At 45.0% G+C, this 23,253-nt stretch overlaps 2 protein-coding genes and 1 pseudogene across 7 annotated transcripts in view; 2 read left to right on the top strand and 1 right to left on the bottom strand.

Moving 5' to 3' along the window:
• The window catches only part of LOC144616102 (uncharacterized), an 88,924-nt gene that overhangs the window by 27,463 nt on the left and 38,208 nt on the right, over window positions 1-23,253 (top strand). For 2 of the 6 annotated variants that reach the window (XM_078445405.2, XM_078445402.2), the window contains exons 3-7: window positions 3,663-3,832; window positions 4,927-5,165; window positions 8,449-8,560; window positions 11,221-11,339; window positions 14,061-14,210. In XM_078445405.2, the coding sequence (XP_078301531.1) occupies window positions 3,663-3,832; window positions 4,927-5,007 (251 nt within the window). In that variant the 3' untranslated portion in view covers window positions 5,008-5,165; window positions 8,449-8,560; window positions 11,221-11,339; window positions 14,061-14,210. Of the gene's footprint in view, window positions 1-3,662; window positions 3,833-4,591; window positions 4,758-4,926; window positions 5,166-8,448; window positions 8,561-11,220; window positions 11,340-11,436; window positions 11,692-14,060; window positions 14,211-23,253 lie in introns of those variants that run through there. The other 4 variants (XM_078445406.2, XM_078445403.2, XR_014137644.1 and 1 more) reach the window with 4 other exon arrangements.
• On the bottom strand, window positions 1,624-3,543 carry LOC132691611 (V-type proton ATPase subunit E 1 pseudogene; annotated as a pseudogene).
• CLDN23 (claudin 23) lies at window positions 20,977-22,245 on the top strand. Its single transcript, XM_060653128.3, has one exon. The coding sequence runs from the start codon at window positions 21,261-21,263 to the stop codon at window positions 22,134-22,136; it is 876 nt and encodes a 291-aa protein (XP_060509111.3). The 5' UTR covers window positions 20,977-21,260; the 3' UTR covers window positions 22,137-22,245.

Genomic DNA, 23,253 nt, shown 5'->3' with positions numbered 1-23,253 from the left:
CTACAGGCCAGGCCAAGGACTTCGTATTCCATTCTGGCGGCAGTAAGAGCTACTGGGAGGCTTCAAGCAGGAGAGTGACGTCATCTGATTCTCGCTTTCTGTGTGGATAATGGACTCTCGGGTGACCAGCCACCAGGCAGACACCAGGTGGAGTCATGATGGTGTTTGGCATTACAGTTTTAGCCACGGAGATGATGGGAAGTGGTTGGATTCAAGATACATTCTGGAAGCAACCCTGATACAACTTTGATGGGTCGGACATGGAAAGGGACAGAATGGAGTCCAGGATGGCTTCTAGGTTCTTTCCCCAGCAACTCGATGGAAGGGACACCAATGGAGTCAGAAGAGGAAGACTCGTGGAGGGCGATGAAGACTGGCAGAGGTTCAGTGGGGCTCTGGGTTATGTTAAGGTTGAAGTATCCTATTGACCTCCGGGTGGACGTGGCCACATGTAATTCCCAGGGTAAGGCGATGGACCAAGAGTCGTTGGCATATGCGTGAGATGACCTGATGGCCTAGGCAGGGAGGGGAGGACAGGAGAAGGCTGTCCCCGAGCGGGGGCCTGGAGTACTCTCCCACTTAGAAGTCCACAAGGAGAAGAAAACTACAGAGACACGAAAAAGGACTGTGCAGTGAGGGGAATTCCAGACAACTGTGAAGTCTTAGAAGCCTGGAGAAACATGTTGTCAGAAGGGCAGAGCGCTCAGCTGGGAAATGTTGCTCTGAGGACAGAAGGCTGAGCATGAGGTAGCAGATGGAAGTCACTGGTGAACTTCATGGGGGCTGTGCCTGCAGAATTCCAGGGACAGAGAACTGACTGGAGTAGGGTGGGAAAGGACCCGGGTGAGAGCACAGGTGCGGTGGCAACTCTTTTGAGACTTACCCTGGTAGGAGGCCAAGTCCTGGGCCAGTCTCTGAAAGGAGAGGTGGGTGGGATCAGAGGACGAAAAAAAGATGGTGGTGTGTACCGTTCTAGCACAGTTGCCATCGTGTAGTGCATATATCCGTAATGCCGATGTCATTGTCTTCGTTTAATGCATGAGAAAACTCAAAGCAGGAAAGTTTATTTCCCACCCGCCAAAGTTTTTTTTAATTGTTTATTTTTGACACACACAGAGAGAGAAAGAGCATGAGCGGGCTCATGCCCCAGGAGGGGCAGAGAGACAGGGAGACACAGAATCAAAAGCAGGCTCCAGGCTCTGAGCTGTCAGCACAGAGCCCAACGCGGGGCTCGAACTCACAGATCGTGAGATTATGGCCTGAGCCGAAGTCGGACACTCAACCAACTGAGCCACCCAGGCGCCCCTACCCACCAAAATTTTTAAATGAACAAACAGCAAATGCTAGTATTATACAAGACCCAAATTATTTCCTCTAGATCCAGTCACCTCCCATCAAAATACAAAAAAAACAAAGGTTAAGTACCTTTGTTTTCCTGTTTAGCACAATGACACGGTTGAATGCCAAGCAGTGTAAATGGCTGTATTTTTTATATTCCTGTTATTTGTTGACGTGGAACCATTCATTAAATACAGAAAGGTTTTTGTCACATTTTAATCACTATCCCTTGTTTGGTTTACAAGCTGGCAGTCCCCCCCCCCCCCCCCAGCTTTACCTCTCAAATCTTTTATAGGAAACAACACAAGTTTTTAAGGCATCAGAAATTTCTTGTTGAAGTCCACCTGGGTGGCTCAGCCGGTTACGCATCTGACTCTTGATCTCAGCTCAGGTCTTGATCTCAGGGTCATGGGTTCAAGCCCCACACTGGGCTCCATTGCTGTTTTAATTCGTAAAAGTAGTGATCTTCATTCCACTCAAGATTTCAAGGCTCACACAGTCAAATGTTGCCTTAAGAGTTATTTATTCGTGTGTTTAGATAGCAGCCTCTGTATAGCAGGTAAGGTGTTAGATGCAGCAGGAGGTAGACACAAGTTCACGGTGCTCCTGCAGAAGTGGGAAGGAGGTGCCTCAGGAGCACCTCTGAGAACGAGCCAGAGAGTCTGCCAAGGCTTCAGTGGCACAGATCGGAACACCTCCTTCCCAGAGAGCCGTGGATCACGTCCACCGCTCCCAAAGGCTAAGCCCAAAAACTTCCTGTTGGCATTTGCACCACATAAAGCACCCAGTACTTCTGGCATCATCTGCTTGCTGGGCTATGAGATCCAGCTGGCTTTCTAGGGGACTGGAAACTTTTATTTTACGATCCCCATTATAGATCTCAACTCTGCCAGCTATTTCCTCAGGCAGGGCAGCCTCCTGATCAATGTGGACATCAACATCTTTTTCTGGCAGCGATTTTGTACATAGGAATCGCTTTCTGCACTGCGGCCTTTACCGGAGGGAAACCCTGTTTCCTGCAGCAAATGATCATTCGGAGCACCGACAATTGGTACAAACCTGGAGGACCGGGCCGTCCAGGATCACCCGGTGCTGGTTGTATCCTTTACCACTTTGCCGAGTCTCTGTTTTGCTCCATTCAGCAGGTCTGTAATTAGGTCACCTCTCACTCTGAGGACTTTGAGCCTAGCTTGATTCATTAAATTAGACATCGGAATTTTCGTCTGCTGCTCAGCCTGCTTTTCTTTCTTCTCACAGTAGTCCATCCTTTTCAGTCTTTGGGTTTGCGCAAGACGACCTTTCTCAATGTTGAGCTCTTCCTTTGCATCAATTTCTTCTGCTTTCTCATCAGCTTCTTGTTCAATAAAAGCCATCACATGCTTAATCTGCTTCTGCACATCAGCATTGCTGAGGGCCACTGGCTGGAGAAGAGGTTAGAAGGAGGCGGTGGAAGGAAGGGCTAAATGGTTTTAATTTTGGATAACAAACGTAATTGGTCCTTCTTGGGAAAATGCCACAAACTGTCAGTGCTGGAATGCCACCTGACCGTGGCTCCCAGATGGGGTCCCTCTCTGCTGCTGTCCTCTGGTCGGTGCGCAGCCCCGATGCTCCATTCAACCTGCTAGCATGCGTCTCGGTCATATTCAGCAGAGATAGGGTGTGATTGCCAGGAGTGACTTTCCACAACTGCCATTCAGAGACCGATTTCAACCCACGTCCATTTTGCCAACTCCATCCAAAGCAGCATACAGAGGGCCGGGTTGGTTGGCAATGTGTTTCTGAGGCATTCCCGTGCTGCTCTGGCACCCTGGGGACTTTCTCACTCCCCTGCTCCTTTCTCTGCCTCTGCTCTATCCTGAAGTGTTTTTGTTCCAGCTCAAGTCAAATGGTTGACATTTATAAAGTAAAGATTCTAGGAGGGATACCCTACATAATTCAGGGCCAGCAATGGATGACATAAATCCCTTGTGTCTTGGTGGGGGATCTGATGCCCAGCGGTAGAGCAGACAGAACGGGCCCCCACGAGAAGGCAGGCTTCAGAGGCAACCTTAGATTTCTTCGCAAAGAAGAAATTCTGCTTCCAAGTGGACTGGAAACGTGATTGATTATTGCTATGGGTTGAATTGTGTCCCCTCCTCGCCCGACAAAAAAAGATATGTTGAAGTCTTAACCCTCAGTATCTCAAAATGTGATCTTTAAAAATAGGGTCCTTGCAGGTGTAATTAACTGCATTAAGATGAAGTCATACCAGAGAAGGATTGGCCCTTAATGCAATATGACCGGTGCCCTTATAAAAGGTGGGAAATTTGTGCACGGACACACAGGGAGAAAGCCACGTGATGATGGACGTAGAGACTGGAGTCATGCTGTCAGAAGCCGAGGAACACCTGGGGCCACCAGAAGCTGGAAGATGCAAGGAAGGATCCTTCCCTCTGCTTCAGAGAAGGCACAGCCCTGCCAACACATTGACTGCAGACTTCTGGCCTCCAGAACTGTGAGAGAATAGATTTCTGTTGTTTTAAGCCGCCCAGTTTGTGTTACTTTGTCACGGCAGCCGTAGGAAACTAATGTAAGAGGTAACTGAAAATTAACAAACTCCAAATGCCAACATTACACAAGAGCACTACAAGAAATAAAAAAGCTGTGGGGACAGCAGGGAGACCTGCATGGCTCAGTAGATTAAGCGTCCAGCTTCAGCTCAGGTCATGATTTCATGGCTCATGAGTTCGAGTCCCAGGGCTCTGTGCTGACAGCTCAGAGCCTCAAGGGTGTTTTAGATTCTGTGTCTCCCTCGCTCTCCGCTCCTCCCCCACTCACGCTGTGTCTCTCTCTGTCTCTGAAAAATGAATAAACCTTAAAAATAATTTTTAAAAAAATCTGGGGGGTAGGGGGTGTTCATAAGCTAGCGTCACGCTATCCTTGTATTTCTTATTCTAGGGAAATGTTAAGAATATACTACTTTGCCACTTTTCTTCACTGGGCCTATTTACCAATTCAGATGGGAAAATGGACTTTTGCAGTTGTGGGGTCACCTGAGCCTTTGCTCCAAACTCTGGGAACCAAAAAGGACTCGTGTAGAGTCTGAGGGGCTTTGGTTTTCCTAAGAAATAAAACTTGAGCTAAACCGAACCATACAACAGATCAAGTCTGACACGCTTATAAAGAACATGGCTCTCTATCACGGCATAAAATTGCTGAATGACAAACTCAAGCCGTGATTTTTCTCAGTGGATTTTTTCACTTTGTCTTGCAGGTGGGTGATGGGTGACGGTGGCAGAACAGGTTCTACAGAAATGTCTGGCATCCCTTGTTCCCAAGCTTTGAAGCCTCTGCCAAATACATAGAGACGTCACATTTAACATCCTGTTACAAAAATGAGTGGGTGTGAGCTAAGGATTTTGTGCCGGACTGGCACACGGGTAGGCACCCGAAAATGGGAGCCATTGTTCTTTCTTCCTGAAAGATATATAATCTCAATTTTATAAGAGGCAGAATCGTTGCCGAAATTCACCAAACTCTTTAACCGTGCCTATAATCTGCAATTCTGCTGCCTGAATAATAAAGTTTTGGTGTATCTCTTTGTTTCAGGGATCAACGAATGGGGATGAAAATGCTATCAATCTGAGCTCCCAATGCTTCAAGGAGACACCTAAAGAAGAGGAGAGTTAAGTTTTTCTGTCCCACTGCCTCCCAGAGGTAGTAGTTGACCAACCCTGCAGAACACAGATGGGAAAGATGTCCCATACTCTTACCCTCTAAATGGAAGATTGGAAAAGAATATCGAGAGAGGGAAAAGAAGTGGATACATACGAGCTATGGGTGTAAAGGTAAAAACAGAGCATGGGAGATAGGAAACTGACAGCTCTATACTCTTCAAAATACATACGTATATATATATATATAGCTTATATATATATATAGTTTATATATATATAGCTTATATATATATAGTTTATATATATATATTTATATATAGTTTATACATATATATAGTTTATATATATATAGTTTATATATTTATATATAGTTTATATATAGTTTATATATATATATATATATATATATATATATATATATATAGTTATGTTAGTCACTTTTATTTTCAAGTGAATTGACCTGATATTTTGTTCCATTTCACTTTAAATTTTAGGGGCGCCTGGGTGGCTCAGTTGGTTGAGCGACCAACTTCAGCTCAGGTCACGATCTCACAGCTCGTGAGTTCGAGCCCTGTGCTGGGCTCTGTGCTGACAGCTTAGAGCCCGGAGCCTGCTTCTGATTCTGTGTCTCCCTCTCTTTCTGCCCCTAACCCACTCACATTCTGTCTCTGTCTCTCTCAAAAATAAATAAACATTAAAAAAACTGTGTAATTTTATTGTTGTATACAGAAAGCAACACTAAAAATCTAGGGGACTATAAGTTGACAGCGAGATCACCCGAACGGGTGAAGGAAAGTCTGAAGAGGTTGGCAGACCTAAGGGGTACTGAGCTGGCTGGAACCAAAGGCATCACACCTCAGCCTGATCCCTGTCAGATCTCTGAGTCATCTATAGAATGTTTTTCCTTTTTAATTCATTTTTTAAAAATTTTAACTCCAATACACTTAACCTACAGTGTTATATTAGTTTCAGGTGTAAAATGCAGGCTCCAAGAATTCTCTACGTGACTCTCTGCTCATCTGGGAGGTGTACCCTGAATCCCTTTCACTTATTTCGTCTCTTTTTTCTTTGCTTGTTTTGTTTCTTAAATTCTGCCTGTGAGTGAAGTCATATGGTATTTGTCTTTCTCTGGCTGATTATTTCACCTGGCATTTTACTCTCTGGCTCCATCCACGTTATTGCGAGTGGCAAGGTTTCATTCTTTTTTATGGTTGAATAATATTCCCTTACGTATATATGCCACCTCGTCTTTATCCATTCATTTATCAGTGGTCACTTGGGCTGCTTCCGTAATTTGGGTCTTGTAAATATTGTTGCTATAAACACAGGGGTGTGTGTAGTCTTTTGAATTAGTGTTGTTGTATTTTTTGCTCAATACCCAGCAATGCAATACTGGATTGTTGGGTACCTCTATTTTTTAACATTTTGAGAAATCTCCATACCATTTTCCACAGCGGCTGCACCAGTTTGCATTCCCAACAAGAGTGCAAGAGGGTTCTTTTTTCTCCACATCCTCACCAACACTTGGTTTTTCTTTGTGTTTTTTATTTTATTATTTTTTTAATGTTTATTTTTGAGAGAGAGAGAGAGAGAGAGAACAGAGAAGGGGCAGAGAGAGAGGGAAACACAGAATCTGAAGCAGGCTCCGGGCTCTGAGCTGTCAGCATAGAGCCCAACACGGGGCTCGAACCCACCAACCTCGAGATCGTGACCTGAGTTGTAGTTGGACGCTTAACCGACTGAGCCACCCAGGCGCCCCCATATTTTTTTATTTTAGCCATTCTGACAGGTGTGAGGTAATAGCTCACTGTAGTTTGGCTTGCATTTCCCTAATGATGAATGATGTTGAGCACATAGAATCTTTTTTTTTTAACCTCCAAAGTCTCCAAAGGCAAATTTACCCACACCCACATCTCGAGCCCTGGCCGTCTTCCTTCACCAACACCCCAGCGTCGAGTCCCCATCTTAACTCTTGGACGTGGCTTTCACAATTCACCCAGACACCAGGCTAAGCACCACCCTCACCCTTCCCCCACCACGTTAATTTTGCTTTTCTCTTCTCCAGTACGATCACTTCTGTCCAAGTCTGACACCTATCACCTGCAGCATTACAAAATCAGCCTCCTAGCCAGTCTCCCTGCCGTGTTCCCTCGGTCCTGCTGGAGAGATGGCTCAAAACCAAGTCAGGCATTCCCTTTCTAGCCGCGGTACTTTTCTTGCCTGCAGAATGAAGACTACGCCCCTCAGATGGCAGCTTCTTCCAGAACACACCTTAGCTGCTGCTGCTCATGAGATCACACGTGCACACATTTACACCAACACACATTCACTGATTCTCAAGAACCACTCCATGGTCTTGGGCCTGCCCGTTCCTCTGCCTGACACCCTTTCCCCTTTCCCTGCCCGAAGTCTCATCTTCCAAGGACCGGTTCACTGTGTGTCCTCTCACTGGCTTCCCTCAGGCCACCCCCTGCCCCCTCCCATCTAGGAAGGGGGCTCACGGCCCTGCGTGACAGGTAGGCATTGTTCCTCCTTAGGACCCCACGCGGTACCAGACAGATTCAGTGTGTGCGCCTTGGGATGGCGGTGGCCTGGGGTGGATTATGCCACTAAAGAAAGTCCAAGAAACAAGAGAACATCATTTTCAAGTGACAAGCATGGAAGCAAACTAAATGAATAAGGAAAGAGTCACTGAAATGAGAAGAAAGAAGTATGTGGGACAATGGGCACATACGTTCAGCTCACCAAATGAGACGAGATGATGTCACGTCCTTCGTTGTTTTCAAGTGGCTTGACATGACATTCTGTCCAATTTGACTTTAAGCACTGGAATAGTACAACATATCCTTTAAAAAAAAAGAGAGAGAGCCATTTATTTCCATATTCGCCAGGAACTGGTAATTGGTCCGGTGCTCAGAAAAGAACCTGATTCCCTTGATACAGCCAACAGTTCAACTTCTGAATGAGGATGTGGGTTGAGTAAAAATAAAAACAATGTTTGATACATTTTTTCCTTTTTATCTGCAGGAATAAACAGATTCGCTAGACTATAGATTGGAATTTTAAAACTCCCGGGAAACACATTTCCTTAGTTACATATCTAGACAATGAGAAACCCTTGACACTGGGCCACATTCCAAACAGTGATGTTCAGATGCACTGCAAGGAAGTTCAAGGGCATGCTTTGATGACAAAGAGGAATGTGCTGAAGCAGATAGGGGGCGAATTTATAAGGTTCTCCTCTTCTGCCCGGAAGGAAATCCATCTGTTCATTTCCCAAGGGCACATCATCTCCAAAAGTCATGCTGGGAATTATGTTCACCTGTCCCTTAGGACAAAGTTAATCAGCAGTGAAATTTATGTCTTATTGAAGAGAGAACAGCAGAAAAGAGACCAAGTGTAAATCCTGAACTTCTAACAAAATATTACAAGAGTTGTCCTTTTAACTTTACAGGCCCTGGCTGGAACTTTTTGCCAAAAGGATGGTGAAGAGGTAGCTGCAAGCAGGATTCTTTGGGGGAAGTCAATCCAAAGTGGGTTGGAAGAACGAGGCCCGCAACAAGCAGGTAATAGCCCCAGTTTGTTCTCATCTCTCTCTATCCATGCCCTGGGCAATCCCTTCCCACACTCACTCTGGCCTTGGCCGTGTGACTTGACAAAAGCGAGCAGAGACTTGCAGAGCGGCCCCCTCTTGCTGCCGGAACCCCAGAACCACACACAAAGTGCCCCCGGCAGCCTCCCAGATGCCGAGAGACCCTAAGGACAGGCCAGGCTGTGTGGACACCTCAGCTGCCCCAGCAGCCCCCAGCCCCCATGTCAGAGGGTAAGGCCAGCAGAAGCGTCACCCAGCCAAGCCACAGAATGAAGAGAAATAATAAGTTATTGTTGTAAGCCATGGATTCTTGATATACTCTTTATGCAGCCAAGGCCCACTGGTTCAGTACTTTCAGTCTTGAAGATAGAAATCATGCTGTACGTAAGTGCGGATTAGTCATAATTCAATTATATGTGAATGGAAAACACATTGTCAAATTCTCTAAAGTCTACAAATGGATTTTAAAGTAGCCAAATCTCTCACCAGGATGTCGTTTCTTACCAATGTCCTCTCTTACTTTTTCTCCCTTATCATACAGTTCAAAATTCAAATACTTTATAGGTCTCCCTTAAGGAACTTCCTCTTCTCCTAACCATTTATAGATAAGAACTCTTGCCTCCAGGAGGTGAGTTTTATTGTCCCCACGATAAGCAACGTTTTACAGGCGATGTGACTAACAAGTGGCCCAGCTGGGGCTTCCAAATCCTGTGTCATTGCTTCCCCTGGGAATCTTCCAGCTGACCAATCCCCCAGTCAGCCCCCTCTCAAAGGGATCAGCGCGTGTTCCCCCAGCCAAAGTGGGGGCACCTTTTCCAATTAATTAAGACTGTTATTTACCGCACAGCCAGAAGCCATTCGGAATATCGTGATGAGTATTGTTCATGAATTGCACTGTAATAAAATCAAATGCCCAAGAAATTTTAAATACATTTAAATCAAAACACAAACAACATGTGGCTGGGGTTTGATAATAGCATAGGGCATCAACTGACCATCTTTCTAACGATCATGCAGAAAGATTCCAATTCTGATGGGGTCATTTTCTTTTGATTCACTGCCTTCTTCATTTTACCGATTGTATCTTATGTATCCGCAACAAAGTGCTATTCCAATTTAGAATTTACATTTGTAGTCTCCAATTATATAGCAACATTCTACTTTAGAAATGCTCTATTACATTTTCAGTGACCAAGAAAAAATATTTTTATTATTATTTTTAAATTAAAAAAAAAAAACATTTATTCATTTTAGAGAGATCTTGAGTAGGGAGAGGCAGAGACAGAAGGAGACACAGAATCTGAAGCAGGCTCTAGGCTCTGAGCTGTCAACACAGAGCCCAACGTGGGGCTCAAACCTTCAAGCCATGAGACTGTGACCTGAGCCAAAGTCAGACACTTAACCTACTGAGCCACCCAGGTGCCCTGAGAAAAAATATTTTTAATCAGCTTTAGAGTTCTGTATCAAAATTAGCCTGAACCAACTTCTAAGATTTTTTATGTAACTCCTTCTGCAAAACTAACTGAATTTTAAAAGTGTCTAGGTTTTCAACACTTGCATTTGACTTACAGAATGACTAACTCAAGTCTAAAGACAAATGGAGGAGGGGCTAAGGATTTGGGTTATTGTTAATGCTACATTGGTTTGTGGACTGGACACACTTTTTTTTAAATGTTTATTTTTGAGAGAGAGAGAGTGTGAGCAGGGGAGGGGCAGAGAGAGAAGGAGACACAGAATCCGAAGCAGGCTCCAGGCTCTGAGCTGTCAGCGTGGAGCCCGACACGGGGCTCGAACTCGCGAGCTGCAAGATCATGACCCCAACTGAAGTCGGACGCTCAACCGACTGAGCCACCCAGGATCCCCTAAACACACTTGTTTTAATGCCACTGCCTCATGTGTTGGCTCTTGACCTTATATTCCGTAGCTGGAATTAGAGAGATAGATATACCTAGAGAACTAGATGCACCTAAATACCGCCTTTTGTTTCCAGTCACTACCACGTCATCACTGTGAGCACACTACTTCCTCTCTGCTACGCTCTGGAGACTTACAGGTTCCCTTCTTTATTATATTTTCAAAATGCTAGGGAAGGAGCATCATGGGGTTCAATCTCTACGATCACCCAGATACAGATGAATCTAGTCTCATCGATGTTAATAAAAAATACTATTTTAAACTGCCTAGTATATGTTACATATATTATACATATGAATATATGTTACATATATTATGAATATTATATATTACATAAACTGCCTAGTATATGTTACATATATATGTTACATATATTATACATATATACATATAATATATATTATATTATACATATATTATGTTACATATATTACATCTGTATCACCCAGATACAGATGAATCTAGTCTCATCGATGTTAATAAAAAATACTATTTTAAACTGCCTAGTATATGTTACATATATTATGAAGGTTCGTTAATTCATTCATCTTTATAACACTCTGGTTGAGTAGGAACTAATCGCTCCATTTTATACTTGGAGAAAAAAGTGAAGACCCTGAGAGCCGAATGTGCTCCAAGGTAAACAAAGCATGGCCAAGCCAGGCTTACACTCACGTCTGTTCAGTGTCAGAGCTGGCACTGACTGTCTTCACTCTATAGGTCTGAAAGTCGCTTCTCCTCTCCACACCTCTGAATCCACATCAGGAAAATAAGAAGATTGGAGCCCACCTTCTCATGGCCCTTCCAGCCCCAACAAGTGTTTCTTTGGACACACCATGGTAGGCTCGTCCATTTCCCCCTTGTTGGGTTTTGTCCGGGTCAAGAACTGAAGTGTACCTGCTCTGTTGTTAACATGATGTGTTGTTATTGATCCAGGTGAACCGAAAAGCTGATAAAATGCCTGACCGATGGCATCCAGCTTCACAGACAACTGACAAGTTTTACAAGTTTAACAGGTTCTGTTTTGAATGGCTTCTACAAGATGGAGGTGGAGGAGAATGTTGGCCTGATGAGAAAATGAACTTTTTCTCAAAAGCTCATGCTCAGAAATTGTTCTATGTTACGGCGTTCATTTTCTAGCTCCTGGGCTAACCAAATCCCATGCAACCCAGAGGGGAGCAATACACATTTCTGCACCTTTCTCAACGATGTGCATGTGAAATCACTATCCACATGTCACTGATACATAACCTCTCTGTTCCTCATACTCAAGTTGCCTCAGTGGAATTCACCCCATCTCCGTCTGTTGATGTGAAACATAACTGTGAAAAGGAGCAAGATAGGACACAGAACTTTCCAGGGCGGTCTAGAGTGTTTTCTCCTTTTAGCAATGAGTGGCAGAGAACAGAAATACAGACGAGAGTTTGCCAAATTTATTAACTTTTACTTTATGCATATAAATTAAATCCTATGGAATGGGGCAACAGTTCCTTTTAAAGCACTATAGCTTTGATATCTTTAGGCTAAAACTTCCCCTTGAATCTAGGGGCGCCTGGGTGGCTCGGTCGGTTGAGCTTCCAACTTGGGCTCAGGTCATGATCTCACGGTTTGTGGGTCTAAGCCCCACGTCGGGCTCTGTGCTGACACTTCGGAGCCTGGAGCTTGCTTCAGATTCTGTGTCTCCTTCTCTCTCTGCCCCTCCCCTGCTCACACTCTGCCTCTCTGTCTCTCAAAAATGAATAAATGTTAAAAAAAAGATTTTTAAAAAAAATTTTTAAAAACTTCCCCTTTAATTTAAACTTCCTAATTGAAGCTTAATGCCTAGCAGTATACAGTTTTTGCCTGTTACTGGGTTTAAGGGATTTCCCACACGTATTTAGACATAAAATAATATGGTAAACAAAACATTGAGTCATTCATAGACTTGTACTATCTGCTTAGCAACCATAAGAAAATGTATTCAGAGATCCAGGAAGAAAAAGAGAGAATGTGTTTCTTACTATTTGTAAGCATACAACATTGACTACAGTTACAGCCATGATATTATTAAAAATGACCTTCCAAAAGAAGAAATAATGTAAAAATAGGAAAATGGGATATAAGGTCATCTGTTTACCAATCTACACTATAGTTACCAAATATATTCTGGAAGTTCAAAGTGAAGTTCAAATGTAAATTTTGAGGCTCATGACTGATTTAAGTGTTGAATTTTGCCCTTGCTGTTTGTCACTATGTAAAGAGTGCTTCTATATCATGCATAAACATGAAAAACACTTGGAAATATAGAAAAATAGCACCCAATTTTCTTCCTGAAATAAGTGCATATCATTTCTTGTGTGTGCATTTCTGGGAACAACTGAACGTCACGTCACAATAGAATTCAGCTTTATTTTTCATCTAAGAGTAGGTCTAGTTGTGGCCATTTTAAAAGGTGGCGCATTCACAATTATGGAAGAGATGTTTGTGTCAGAAGAATGCGCAACTTGACTTTCAAAGTCTGAAAGATGGAGAAACTTAACTGACTGTAAACTTGTAAAAGTTGAGTTTTTCAAATTGGGTTGGGGTGACTGGGTGGCCCAGTTGGTTGAGCATCCAACTCTTGGTTTCTGCTTAGGTCATGACCTCATGGTTCATGGGTTCTAGCCTCTTGTTGGGCTTTGTGCTGGCAGTTGGAGCCTGCCTGGGGTCCTTTCTCTCCCTCGCTCTGCCTCTCTCCTGCTTGTGCCCTATCTCTCTCAAAATAAATAAGTAAACTTTTTTAAACTCTAAAAAATAAAATAAATAAAATAAATTCTACAGAAAGGAAAAATTGAAAATGTATAAAATCTCAAAGAAAATAAAAAGCAATAGTAAATCATACCTCTTCAAGAACAGTTAATATTTTAGTGTATCTCCTTCTACTGTTTTCCAATACACGTATATATCTTTTTAACCTAATTGGTTTCAAATTGCAATTTGATTTTATAATGTGTTTATTATAAAGGGTACTACAGTGGACATCCTTATAGCTAAATCTTCCCACATCCTTAGTTTATTTCCTTGAAGCAAATACCTAGAATGTTAATTGATAAATCATTGAGACAGCACATATCTAAGTCTTTAAAAAAACAAACTGCAACATCACCTCTGCAAAAATTCACTATTTACTTTCCCTTCGGTAATGACTTTTTCCCCAACTCTAGCCAAGATTGGGTAGTATTTTTCCCCTTAACATTTCCAGTTCAAGAAGAGAAAACTGGGGACACCTGGGTGGCTCAGTTGGTTAAGCATCTGACTTCAGCTCAGGTCATGGTCTCAAGGTTCTTGAGTTCGAGCCCCACGTCAGGCTCTGTGCCAACAGCTCAGAGCCTGGAGCCTGCTTCAGATTCTGTGTCTCCCTCTCTCTCTCTGCCCCTCTCCCGCTCATTCTCTGTCTCTCTCTCCTTCAAAATAAACATTAATTTTTTTTTTTTTTAAAAAGAAGAGAAAACTGGCTTCCCCATGTTTGGTTTTGGATTTATGTGAATAAAAGAGTCATTTAATTGATCACTTTTTAATTCTTATGTTATTTTATTTTTTAGAGAGAGACGGAAAGTGTGAATGGGGGAGAGGGGCAGAGAGAGAGAATCCTGAGCACTCCACACTCAGCGCAAAGACCGATGCCACAACCATGAGATCATGACCTGGAGTCGAAATCAAGAGACAGACGCCCAAACGACTGAGCCATTCAGGTACCCCTAACTGAACACTTTTGACTATACTTATAGGTGTTTATTTACTTCTATGACTGTGCATTTTCTTTGCCCAGTTTTCACAGGGGTATTAAGTGTTCCTATTGACTTGCCATATAGACGTAAAATATCGACTACTCTTCTGCTACAAAAACTGAAAAAAAATTTGTCCAAATTTTGAGGCATTACTAAAGTTAAAATGTTAAGCTTCCATACAGTTAAGCCTGCCAAGCCTTTTCTCTATAATTGCCATCTTTGATGTTTTGCTTAGAAAGCCTTTGCACAGCCTATACATTTAACCCCCTCTCTACTTCCTTCCACTTCTTTCAGAATTCCTTTTTGTATGTAACAATATGGTCCACCTAAACTTGTTTTCCTTGGTTCTCTATGTATTTTGTGATGCAGACATATGTTTTTTTTCTTCTCCCAAAACTCAGGGGTTGCCACAACACAATTGAATTTTCATGCCTTTCTCTATAAGTTGAAATTCCACCTTATCAAATTATAACTTTATATATAAGTAGGATCTGTGTTTTTTACTATATTTTATACTTTATTTTAAAAAATTTTTAATGTTTCTTTATTTTGAGAGAGACATGGAGTGAGAGCGGGTGAGGGGCAGAGAGAGAAGGAGACACAGAATCCGAAGCAGGCTCTAGGCTCGGAGATGTCAGCACAGAGCCCGACGTGGGGCTCGAACTCACAGACTGTGAGATCATGACCGGAGCTAAAGTCAGATGCTTAACGGACTGAGCCACACAGGCACCCCTTGACTATTTTTATTAATCCGTCTTCCTATTCTAGTACTACATTCCCACTTGAATTATTAATTAGACCTTTATAGCACATTTAACAGCCAGCATGCATGCACTTTACATTTTGCTCTTTCAGAAATTTCTTAATGTATTTCATTCATTTATATTTCCAAATGAGCTTTGCAATTACCTATTCAGTCTTAGCATGACTTTTTATTGGATTTGCACAGAATCTTTACATGAATTTGGAAAGCATTACTATCATTATAGTTCTCGGTTTTTCCATTTAGGAGTTTGCCATGGTTGTGATGCAGCATAAATTTTTGCACATGCACACATACACGTGTGCACACATACATGAACTTGTAAATAAGAAAATACCCAATCTCAAAATGAAAACTATGCCAAAGACCTACAGGAATCTAGTCCACGGCATGGCAAATATGTTTGCTCTGCAGTAGACAGGAATGGACAGGGTTGAAGAGAAGCAGGCTGTGTAAGATAGCAAATGGCAACTGGGTCCTGGGAACACCCCACCCATACCATGCAGCCTTATCTTTGTAAAGCAGCATCCTAATGCTAAGCCAAGAAAGGTTTGGAGCCCTCAGAAGATAAAACTTAAGCAAGCTTTTTGTCCTATGTGGCATGATACCCCAGAATGCCTTCTGATACATATGAGAGGGATGGAAAATAGATTCATGCTTTTGTTTGTTTTTGTGAGAGAGAGCATGAGTAGGGGAGGGGCAGAGAGAGAGGGAGAGACAGAATCCCAAGCAGACTCCATGCCCAGCAGGGGTGCAAATGTGGGGCTTGATCTCATGACCATGAGATCATGACCTGAGCCAAAATCAAGTCAGACACTTAACCAACTGAGCCACTTAGGGCCTCCAATTCTTGCTTTAGGTAGGCAGTCACCATACAGAGTGAAATAGGATAGATTAGAAGTGATATACCATCATAGGAGCCTTATTCACAAAAGCCAAAAGGTGGACACAACCCAAATGTCTATTGACAGGTGACTAGATACACAAAAGGTGGCATACACATACAATGAAATATTAACTCAGCTTTTAAAAAGAAAGAAAACTCTGGAGGCACCTGGGTGACTCCATCAGTTAAGCATCTGTCTCTTTATTTCCACTCTCCTTGTGATCTGGCGGTTCATGAGATCAAGCCCCAAATCAAGCCCTGCTTGGGATTCTCTCTCTCTGCCCCTCCCCCACTCACGCTCACTCACACTCTCTCTGCCCCCCCCCCAAATAAATAAATAAAGTTTTAAAAATCAACAAAAAGAAAGAAAATCCTGATGGATGAACCTTGAGGACATTATGCTAAGAGAAATAAGTCAGTTATGAAAAGACAAATAGTGTAGAATTCCTAAGGTGCACAGAGTAGTCAAATTCACAGATTTTTTTTTAAGTGATGAATGCTGTAACCTCCAAATGTGTTATAGTGTGGGAATTTTATGAAACTTCTTTCATCTATGTAGTACACATTTATTGAGTACCTACTGTGAGCTAGGCAGTATCCTAGGTGCTGAGATACAGCCACGGACAAGTGTAGCGAGGTTCCTAGTGTTTGGATCCTCCAATGCGATGGGAGAAACACAGACTATAAACGGGTCAATACATAATTAATTTGAAAAGTTTTGGTAGTGATAAGTTCCACAAAGAAAACAAATCTGGGTGATGTGATACTGAGCTGACTGGGCACCACTTTAAATTAGACACCAAAAGTTATATATTTTTTGCAACTTTGGGCACAAAGGCTAGAAAAATCACTGTTGGGCTAGTTGCCAACAAGGTAAGCTGATGCTAATATCAAAGGGACCCAGTTCAGATCAGGCTGTTTTAATGCTGTTTTACAATAGAGAATGATTATAATTTAATTTTTGATCAGTTATTTTTTATTCTATAACCTACTGAAGTGGATTGGCCGTTGAAAGACTAGTGACAGTGTTTAGGGCCTTTGTCCGTGGAGAGTAAAGTATAAGGACCTTGTATAGGGACTCTGAGGACACCTCTGGGAACCTCTTGGCCTGCTGAAGTCTGTAACGTGACTTCCAAGATAAGGCACTGCGGAAGACTGGGATTTTGTACTAGGTGTTATCTGTGAGCCACTCTGTGAAGGCCGACAGAACACCTAGCCTTAGTCCCTTTAGAATTAATGGCTGGGAACTCACTATTCATCTGGAAACCTAGGGCACTGTAAATAGAGTCTTGTCTTACCATAGGGCCCGTCTTCAGAAAAGAAAGCTATTATAGGGTCTGGGGATCAGCTTACACTGACAGGTACTAATCTTAGCAAGAATTCATTCCATGCCACGATTCGTGCTCTGTGTCTCACTCAGCCTTACGGTGAACTTTGGAGCCCACAGAACAAAGAGCTCAGGTCTATAATCAGATACTACACTAAGTGCTATCATTTCTTTCTCTTATTACCATAGAGAGTTACCCCCACAGGGCTCCACTTCATCGTCCTAAATATCTGGAGCTATCCTATATTTCCTTGTTTTCTATGCTGAGGATTAGTAAGCATTCAAGCAACAAACAAGCAAATTTCTTTACGGAGATGCGTTGACAACCTGTTTTGGCCAGACAGTCATCTGTGAGAGCAGTCTGTGGATACGATGTCTAAGAATGCAAGACAGAAGGAGATACAATTGATTTGTGAAGTGGATACGGTAGCCAGGCTCTAAGATGGATTTCAGGGCAGAACAGAACAAGAGGAAAATGACCCCTGCCCTCAAAGAATTTACAACCTAGCTAGACAACCAGGTGATTCAAGTAATGAGGAATTGTGGCAGGTGATATAATAGAAAAGGGTGTATGGCAGGACCCAATAGGAAAAGTTAACTCAATCCGGGAGACTGAGAAGCCCTCCCAGGAAAAATAGCACTTAAGCAAAGGTCTGAAGGGTACCTTGGGGTTGGGAAAGGGCAGGCAGGACTCTAGGAAAAGAAGACAGAAGAGGTAAAGATCTTGGGACAAAAGGGAACACAATGCTTTGGAAAAGAATGGGGTAAAAATCCAGTTTTGGGGGGTAATGGTGTGAGAAGGAGATAGGGAGAAGGGAGATGGGTAGGAGTGGGTAGCTGGGGCTGCATTGTAGATGGCATTAAAAGGGGTTAATTTAGGCACAAGATTCAGCCTTGAAGGCCGGTGTGGCTAAGAGAAAGGGAGAGAGGAAGCACGGGTGTAGGAAACGAGTTAGAAGCCAGTTTAAGGGAAGACGGGAGAACGTCACAGGCTTAGGTAGAGGCAGTGGGGAAGGCGGAGGAATGGAAGGGCAGGAGACAGATATAGGAGGCAGAACATACTGACTCTGGCCCTCCCAGGTCACACAGCCTGGACTTCATTCAATCCACACAGCTACATGAGAAGGTGATTCAGATCCCATAAAGTCTTTATGAAGTCTCTTTGCTGTCCTATACAACAAAAAGTTAGGTTCCAAGGTAAAGGCAAACTGTGAAATGCATTCAAAAGAAAAAGTATCCTCTCAGAGCTGAAAAGGATTTCAATTGTGGTTTTGTTTTTTGTTTTCTTTTTGGCTGCACTGGCTTTGTGCCCTATACTTCCCTAAGCCTAAGAACTCCGTGGGGCTTGTAAACACAAATGTCATCACATTACCCAGAGGAGTCCCATTCAGTGGGAATCTGTGTTTTCCCTAAGTGATGGCCCCAGGTGATCTTTAGTTCAGACAAATTAGGGAGCTGCTGGGCCATGGGAGACATGCTGATATTCTCTTGTATGTGGTCTTTATTATTGGACTCCACTTACACAAAACTCTAGAAAATGCAAACCAATCTATAGAGACAGAAAGCAGGTCAGTGGTTGCCTGGAAATAGGGGTGGCAGGCGGAGATGAGAGGGAGGAATACCAAGGGCAGAAAGAAACTTCTGTAGGTAGTGGATAGGTTTGCCATCTTGATTAGGGTGATGGTTTCACAGGTGTGTGTACATGTTGAAATCAAGGCTGGGGCAATATTCTTGCAGGTATTGGGTGTCCTGATTCCAACACCTGTATCTGGAGGGGCAAGGATGCCTTGTTGGTATATCTAGCTGACCCACAAATCTCAGACAGGAATGACTTTACCAGTGAAAGAGTATTAGTAACAGGAACTATGTTCATCATCAAAGTCTCTGATTGGAGACTGGAGACAAACACAGGTAAATAGCTGAAGACAGCTGAAGTGTGTATATTCTGGAGTGTGACTTTGACTCAAGGCTCTCTAATGTCATCTGATCACCGTTAGAGCAACTTAGAAGGTGGGAGCAATCAAACTGTGCATCAAAGGATGAATGGATAAACCAAATGGGGCATATGGATACAGTGCGATACTATTTAGCCACACAAAGGAAGGAAATTCTGGTACGCGCTACAACATGGATGAATCGTAAGGACATTATCCTAAGTGAAATGGGCCAATCATAAATACTATATGATTTCACTCCTATGAAGTGTCTCTCGTACTCAAATTCACAGGGACAGAAAGTGGGATGGTGGTTGCCGGGGCTGGAAGCCTGAAGACCGGTGGTGGGATGGGGAGTTTTCGGCCGATGGGTAGAGTTTCAGTGTGGGAAGATGAAAAAGTTCAAGAGATGGTTGGTGGTGAGAGCAACATAACAGTCTGAATGAGCTTAATGCCGACGGGCCGTGTACTTAAAAATGGTTAAGATGGTAAATTCCATGCCATGTGTATTTTACCACAACTTAAAAAATACCTTAAGTTTATTTATTTTGAGAGAGAGAGATCAGAGGGGAGCAAAGAGAGAGGGAGAGAGAGAACCCCACGCAGGCTCCTCGCTGTCAGTGCAGAGCCTGATGCGGGGCTCAATCTCATGAACCAGGAGATCACGACCTGAGCCAAACCAAGCATCAGCTGCTTAACCGACAGAGCCATCCAGGTGCCCCTAAAAACATTTTTAAGACATGAGACGTGATTCCTTTCCCTGGTATTATCCACTCTAGAATGCTCAAAATTGTTTCAAATCAACACTTAACTTTGATTTTTAGAAGTATGTGGTTTTAATTTTAACCAAGTATAAAGGTAGTGCACTTCCATTGTAAGAAATAGGGGAACTGAGAAAAATATTAAGAATTTTTAGTAAAATATAAGATCATGACTGTCACACAAATATAAAATGAACAGGTGTCAAAGATGTTGTTTACTTTATTATTAGTAAGAGAAGAAGTATGTTACATTGACAGGTAAACAGCTAACATGAATTTACAAATTGGTCAGTATCGACTAGGCAATAATCACTTAGGTTCTACTGACACAAACTTATTTGCATTAGGACCCTGTGGTAGATACAACTGAAAAGTGTGCTAGACAGGACACCCAGTAGCACCCTTCCCTTGTTTGGTCTCTTCAAAATCTTCCACGGGACTAAAACAACAACATCATCATCATCATCATCATCATCATCATCATCATCATCATCATCCTTTGGAAACCCTCATCCCAGGAAAACACTCCCTTTGATTCTTTTGAGTCAAACTTAAGCCGGAGCATGAAGCTTTTACGAAGCACACTGAACAAGTGTTATTAAGCAAATGAAGCGCCTTCCCGGACGCCCTACTCGACCGGACCCTCCGTGCGCACCTGCCGGCGCATCTCCCGAAGGGCAGGGAGCGATGGCGCCGCCCACTCGGCCTCGAGCGCCCGAAAGGCAACGGCTCAAAACTTGGAGCTGACACCGGACCCCGCCGGGAGCGGAGCGGGGAGAGGCTGGCTGCGCAGGGCCCTCGGGCGGGAACGGGAGAAGACTCTGGCGAACCCAGATCGGCCGCGAAGGAGGGCAGCGGCACGGCCAACGAGCCTGGTGGGGCCGTCCGGGCGGCGCCGCCTCTTCCCTCCCACGCGCTAGGCCGGCGGGGCCGCGGAGCCGCGCGAGGAGCAGGGGCGGGGCGACCTTTGCTCCGTCCCCGGAGACTGCGGGGCGGGGTGTCGGCGCCGCCTGGAGCCGGCCGCGCGCGAGGTTCCCCGCCGCCTCCCGCTCGCACCCCCTCCGCCCCTCCCACCGGGACCTGCTTGGCCGCGGCGGCCGCCTCCGGGCGTCCGCACCTCGGCCCTCGGTTTCGGTCAGACCCGCCCGCCAGCTGGTTTCGATTGGGGACGGGAGGCCGGAGCGGCCGGGACGCGCGGAGGGAAGCAGAAGCGAGCCGCGGAGTGGGGACGGTCCGGCGCCGGAGACAAAGGGCGCACGGGAAGGAGCGGGGCGCCCGCGCTCACTTCGGGGGCCGGAGCCGGGGGCGCTGGGGCGACCAAGGAGGCAGGTGCGGGCCCCGGGATGCGGACGCCGGTGGTGATGACGCTGGGCATGGTGCTCGCGCCCTGCGGACTACTGCTCAACCTGACGGCCACGCTGGCGCCCGGCTGGAGGCTGGTGAAGGGCTTCCTCAACCAGCCCGTGGACTTGGAACTGTACCAGGGCCTGTGGGACATATGCCGCGAGCAGACCAGCCAAGAGCGCCAGTGCGGCCAGCCCGACGTGTGGGGCTACTTCGAGGCCGAGGTCGTGCTCGTGGCGCGGGGACTCATGGTCACGTCGCTGGCCGCCACGGCCCTGGGGCTGCTGCTGGCGTCGCTCGGCGTGCGCTGCTGGCAGGAGCGGCCGCGCTTCGCGCTGGCCGGCCTCTCGGGCGTGGTGCTCTTCGCCGCCGGCCTCCTCAGCCTCATCCCGGTCTCCTGGTACAACCACTTCTTGGAGGACCGCGCCGTCCTGCCCGCCGACGCCAGCCCGGTCACGGTGCACGTCAGCTACAGCCTGGTGCTGGGCTACCTGGGCAGCTGCCTGCTGCTGCTGGGCGGCTTCTCGCTGGCGCTCAGCTTCGCGCCCTGGTGCGAGGAGCGCTGCCGCGGCTGCCGCAAGGCGCCCCCTGGCAGCCCGCGCCGCAGCAGCATCAGCACCGTGCACGTCGACTGGCCCGAGCCCGCGCTCGCGCCCGCCATCAAGTACTACAGCGACGGCCAGCACCTGCCGCGGCCCGCCGACCTCGGCGCCGCCCGCAAGCCCAGGGTCGGCTTCCCGATGCCGCGGCCTCGGCCCAGCGTCTACAGCAACCCGGTGGACGTGCTCCGCGGGGAGAGGGCCGACACCCCCGATGCCTCCTTGCCCAGCACCGGGTGCTGCCAAGGCTCGCTGCCCTGCGACTCCGACCTGTAGACGGCGGCCCCCCTACCTGCTCTGGCCAGGCTCTGCCCGGACAGAGGACTCGCTCCACCACGTCCAGCCTTGAACTTGTCTGTTACCTTGTAGCCGGAAACACCTGGCTCAGAGTCTGAACCCGGACACGTTCCTGGAACCGGTTTGGAGGGTGATGTTCCTTTCTTGTGGCCAAACTAGACTCCTTGGACAATTAGTTCAGGGTTTGTTTGGTTTTCTTTTTGTAGAGTTTAGTCTTCCTCTCCGAGGGATCAGGGTCCTCATATGGAGTGACGCGTTTTTCATACTTTAAGCTGAAGGAGATATAGCAAGGGTGCTTTTGCCTCGTGTTGACGTGGGACAATAACAAAACATCAAAATCAGCAAACAGAGGCCCCCAAACCCTGTTTTAACACCTCGAAGCAGTATCCGGAAATACCAGTGAACCTTACATCAATATAATTTTTTTTTTTTTTTTGCTGTATATATTCTTATGCAAACTCTCAAGAGACCAATATACTGGCTATGTTTGAACGAAGCTCTTAAAATAAATGTAGAGCCATGCAAATACCGGCAGTTTTTGTGGCTTTCATGGAATAACTTGTTTAACTCACATTTCTTCAAGTATGCGTAGGATTTGTCTTTATTACTTTTTTTTTGGTGGTCACTGCAGAGTTTCTGTATTAGAAGCCAGGTGGGATTGAACAGACTAACCTTATATTGCTCTATTCCTTGGCTACCTCACCCTGGACTTAGAGGACCATAAATTAAATATTTGGTACCAAGTGGAACCTGTTAATCACATCGGATTAAGGAACATGGGCATACATCTCTTACTTATGAATAAAAGCTGAAAACAAGAGTTTCAGTATATTCCCTCAAGCTGTTTTGTCTCCAGTACAACCTTTAGGAGTTTAATCATTCATTGCTAACAATTTCCTGGCTGCTTAAGCACTGTTTCTGAAATCTAGCACTCAGATCTTTGCCCCTCTTAGCATAGGATTACTAAAAGGAGCCAACCCTCCCCCCCCCCCCCCCCCCCCCACACACACACTAAATCCCTGATTGCTTTATTTTCAGGTTTGGGCTGGTTTCTGGGCAAAGCCAGGTCTATTGTTGAAAAAACTAGAAGCACCAG

The sequence above is a fragment of the Panthera onca genome, chromosome B1, assembly GCF_046562875.1.
Source record: "Panthera onca isolate mPanOnc1 chromosome B1, mPanOnc1 haplotype 2, whole genome shotgun sequence".
In the NCBI taxonomy this organism is placed as follows: domain Eukaryota; kingdom Metazoa; phylum Chordata; class Mammalia; order Carnivora; family Felidae; genus Panthera; species Panthera onca.
The sequence above is the reverse complement of the archived record's forward strand: the minus strand, read 5'-3'. Positions and strand labels throughout refer to the sequence as shown.

Coding starts and splice junctions, on each gene's coding strand:
- CLDN23 (XM_060653128.3), top strand. CDS start 21,261: ATGCGGACGCCGGTGGTGATGACGCTGGGCATGGTGCTCGCGCCCTGC.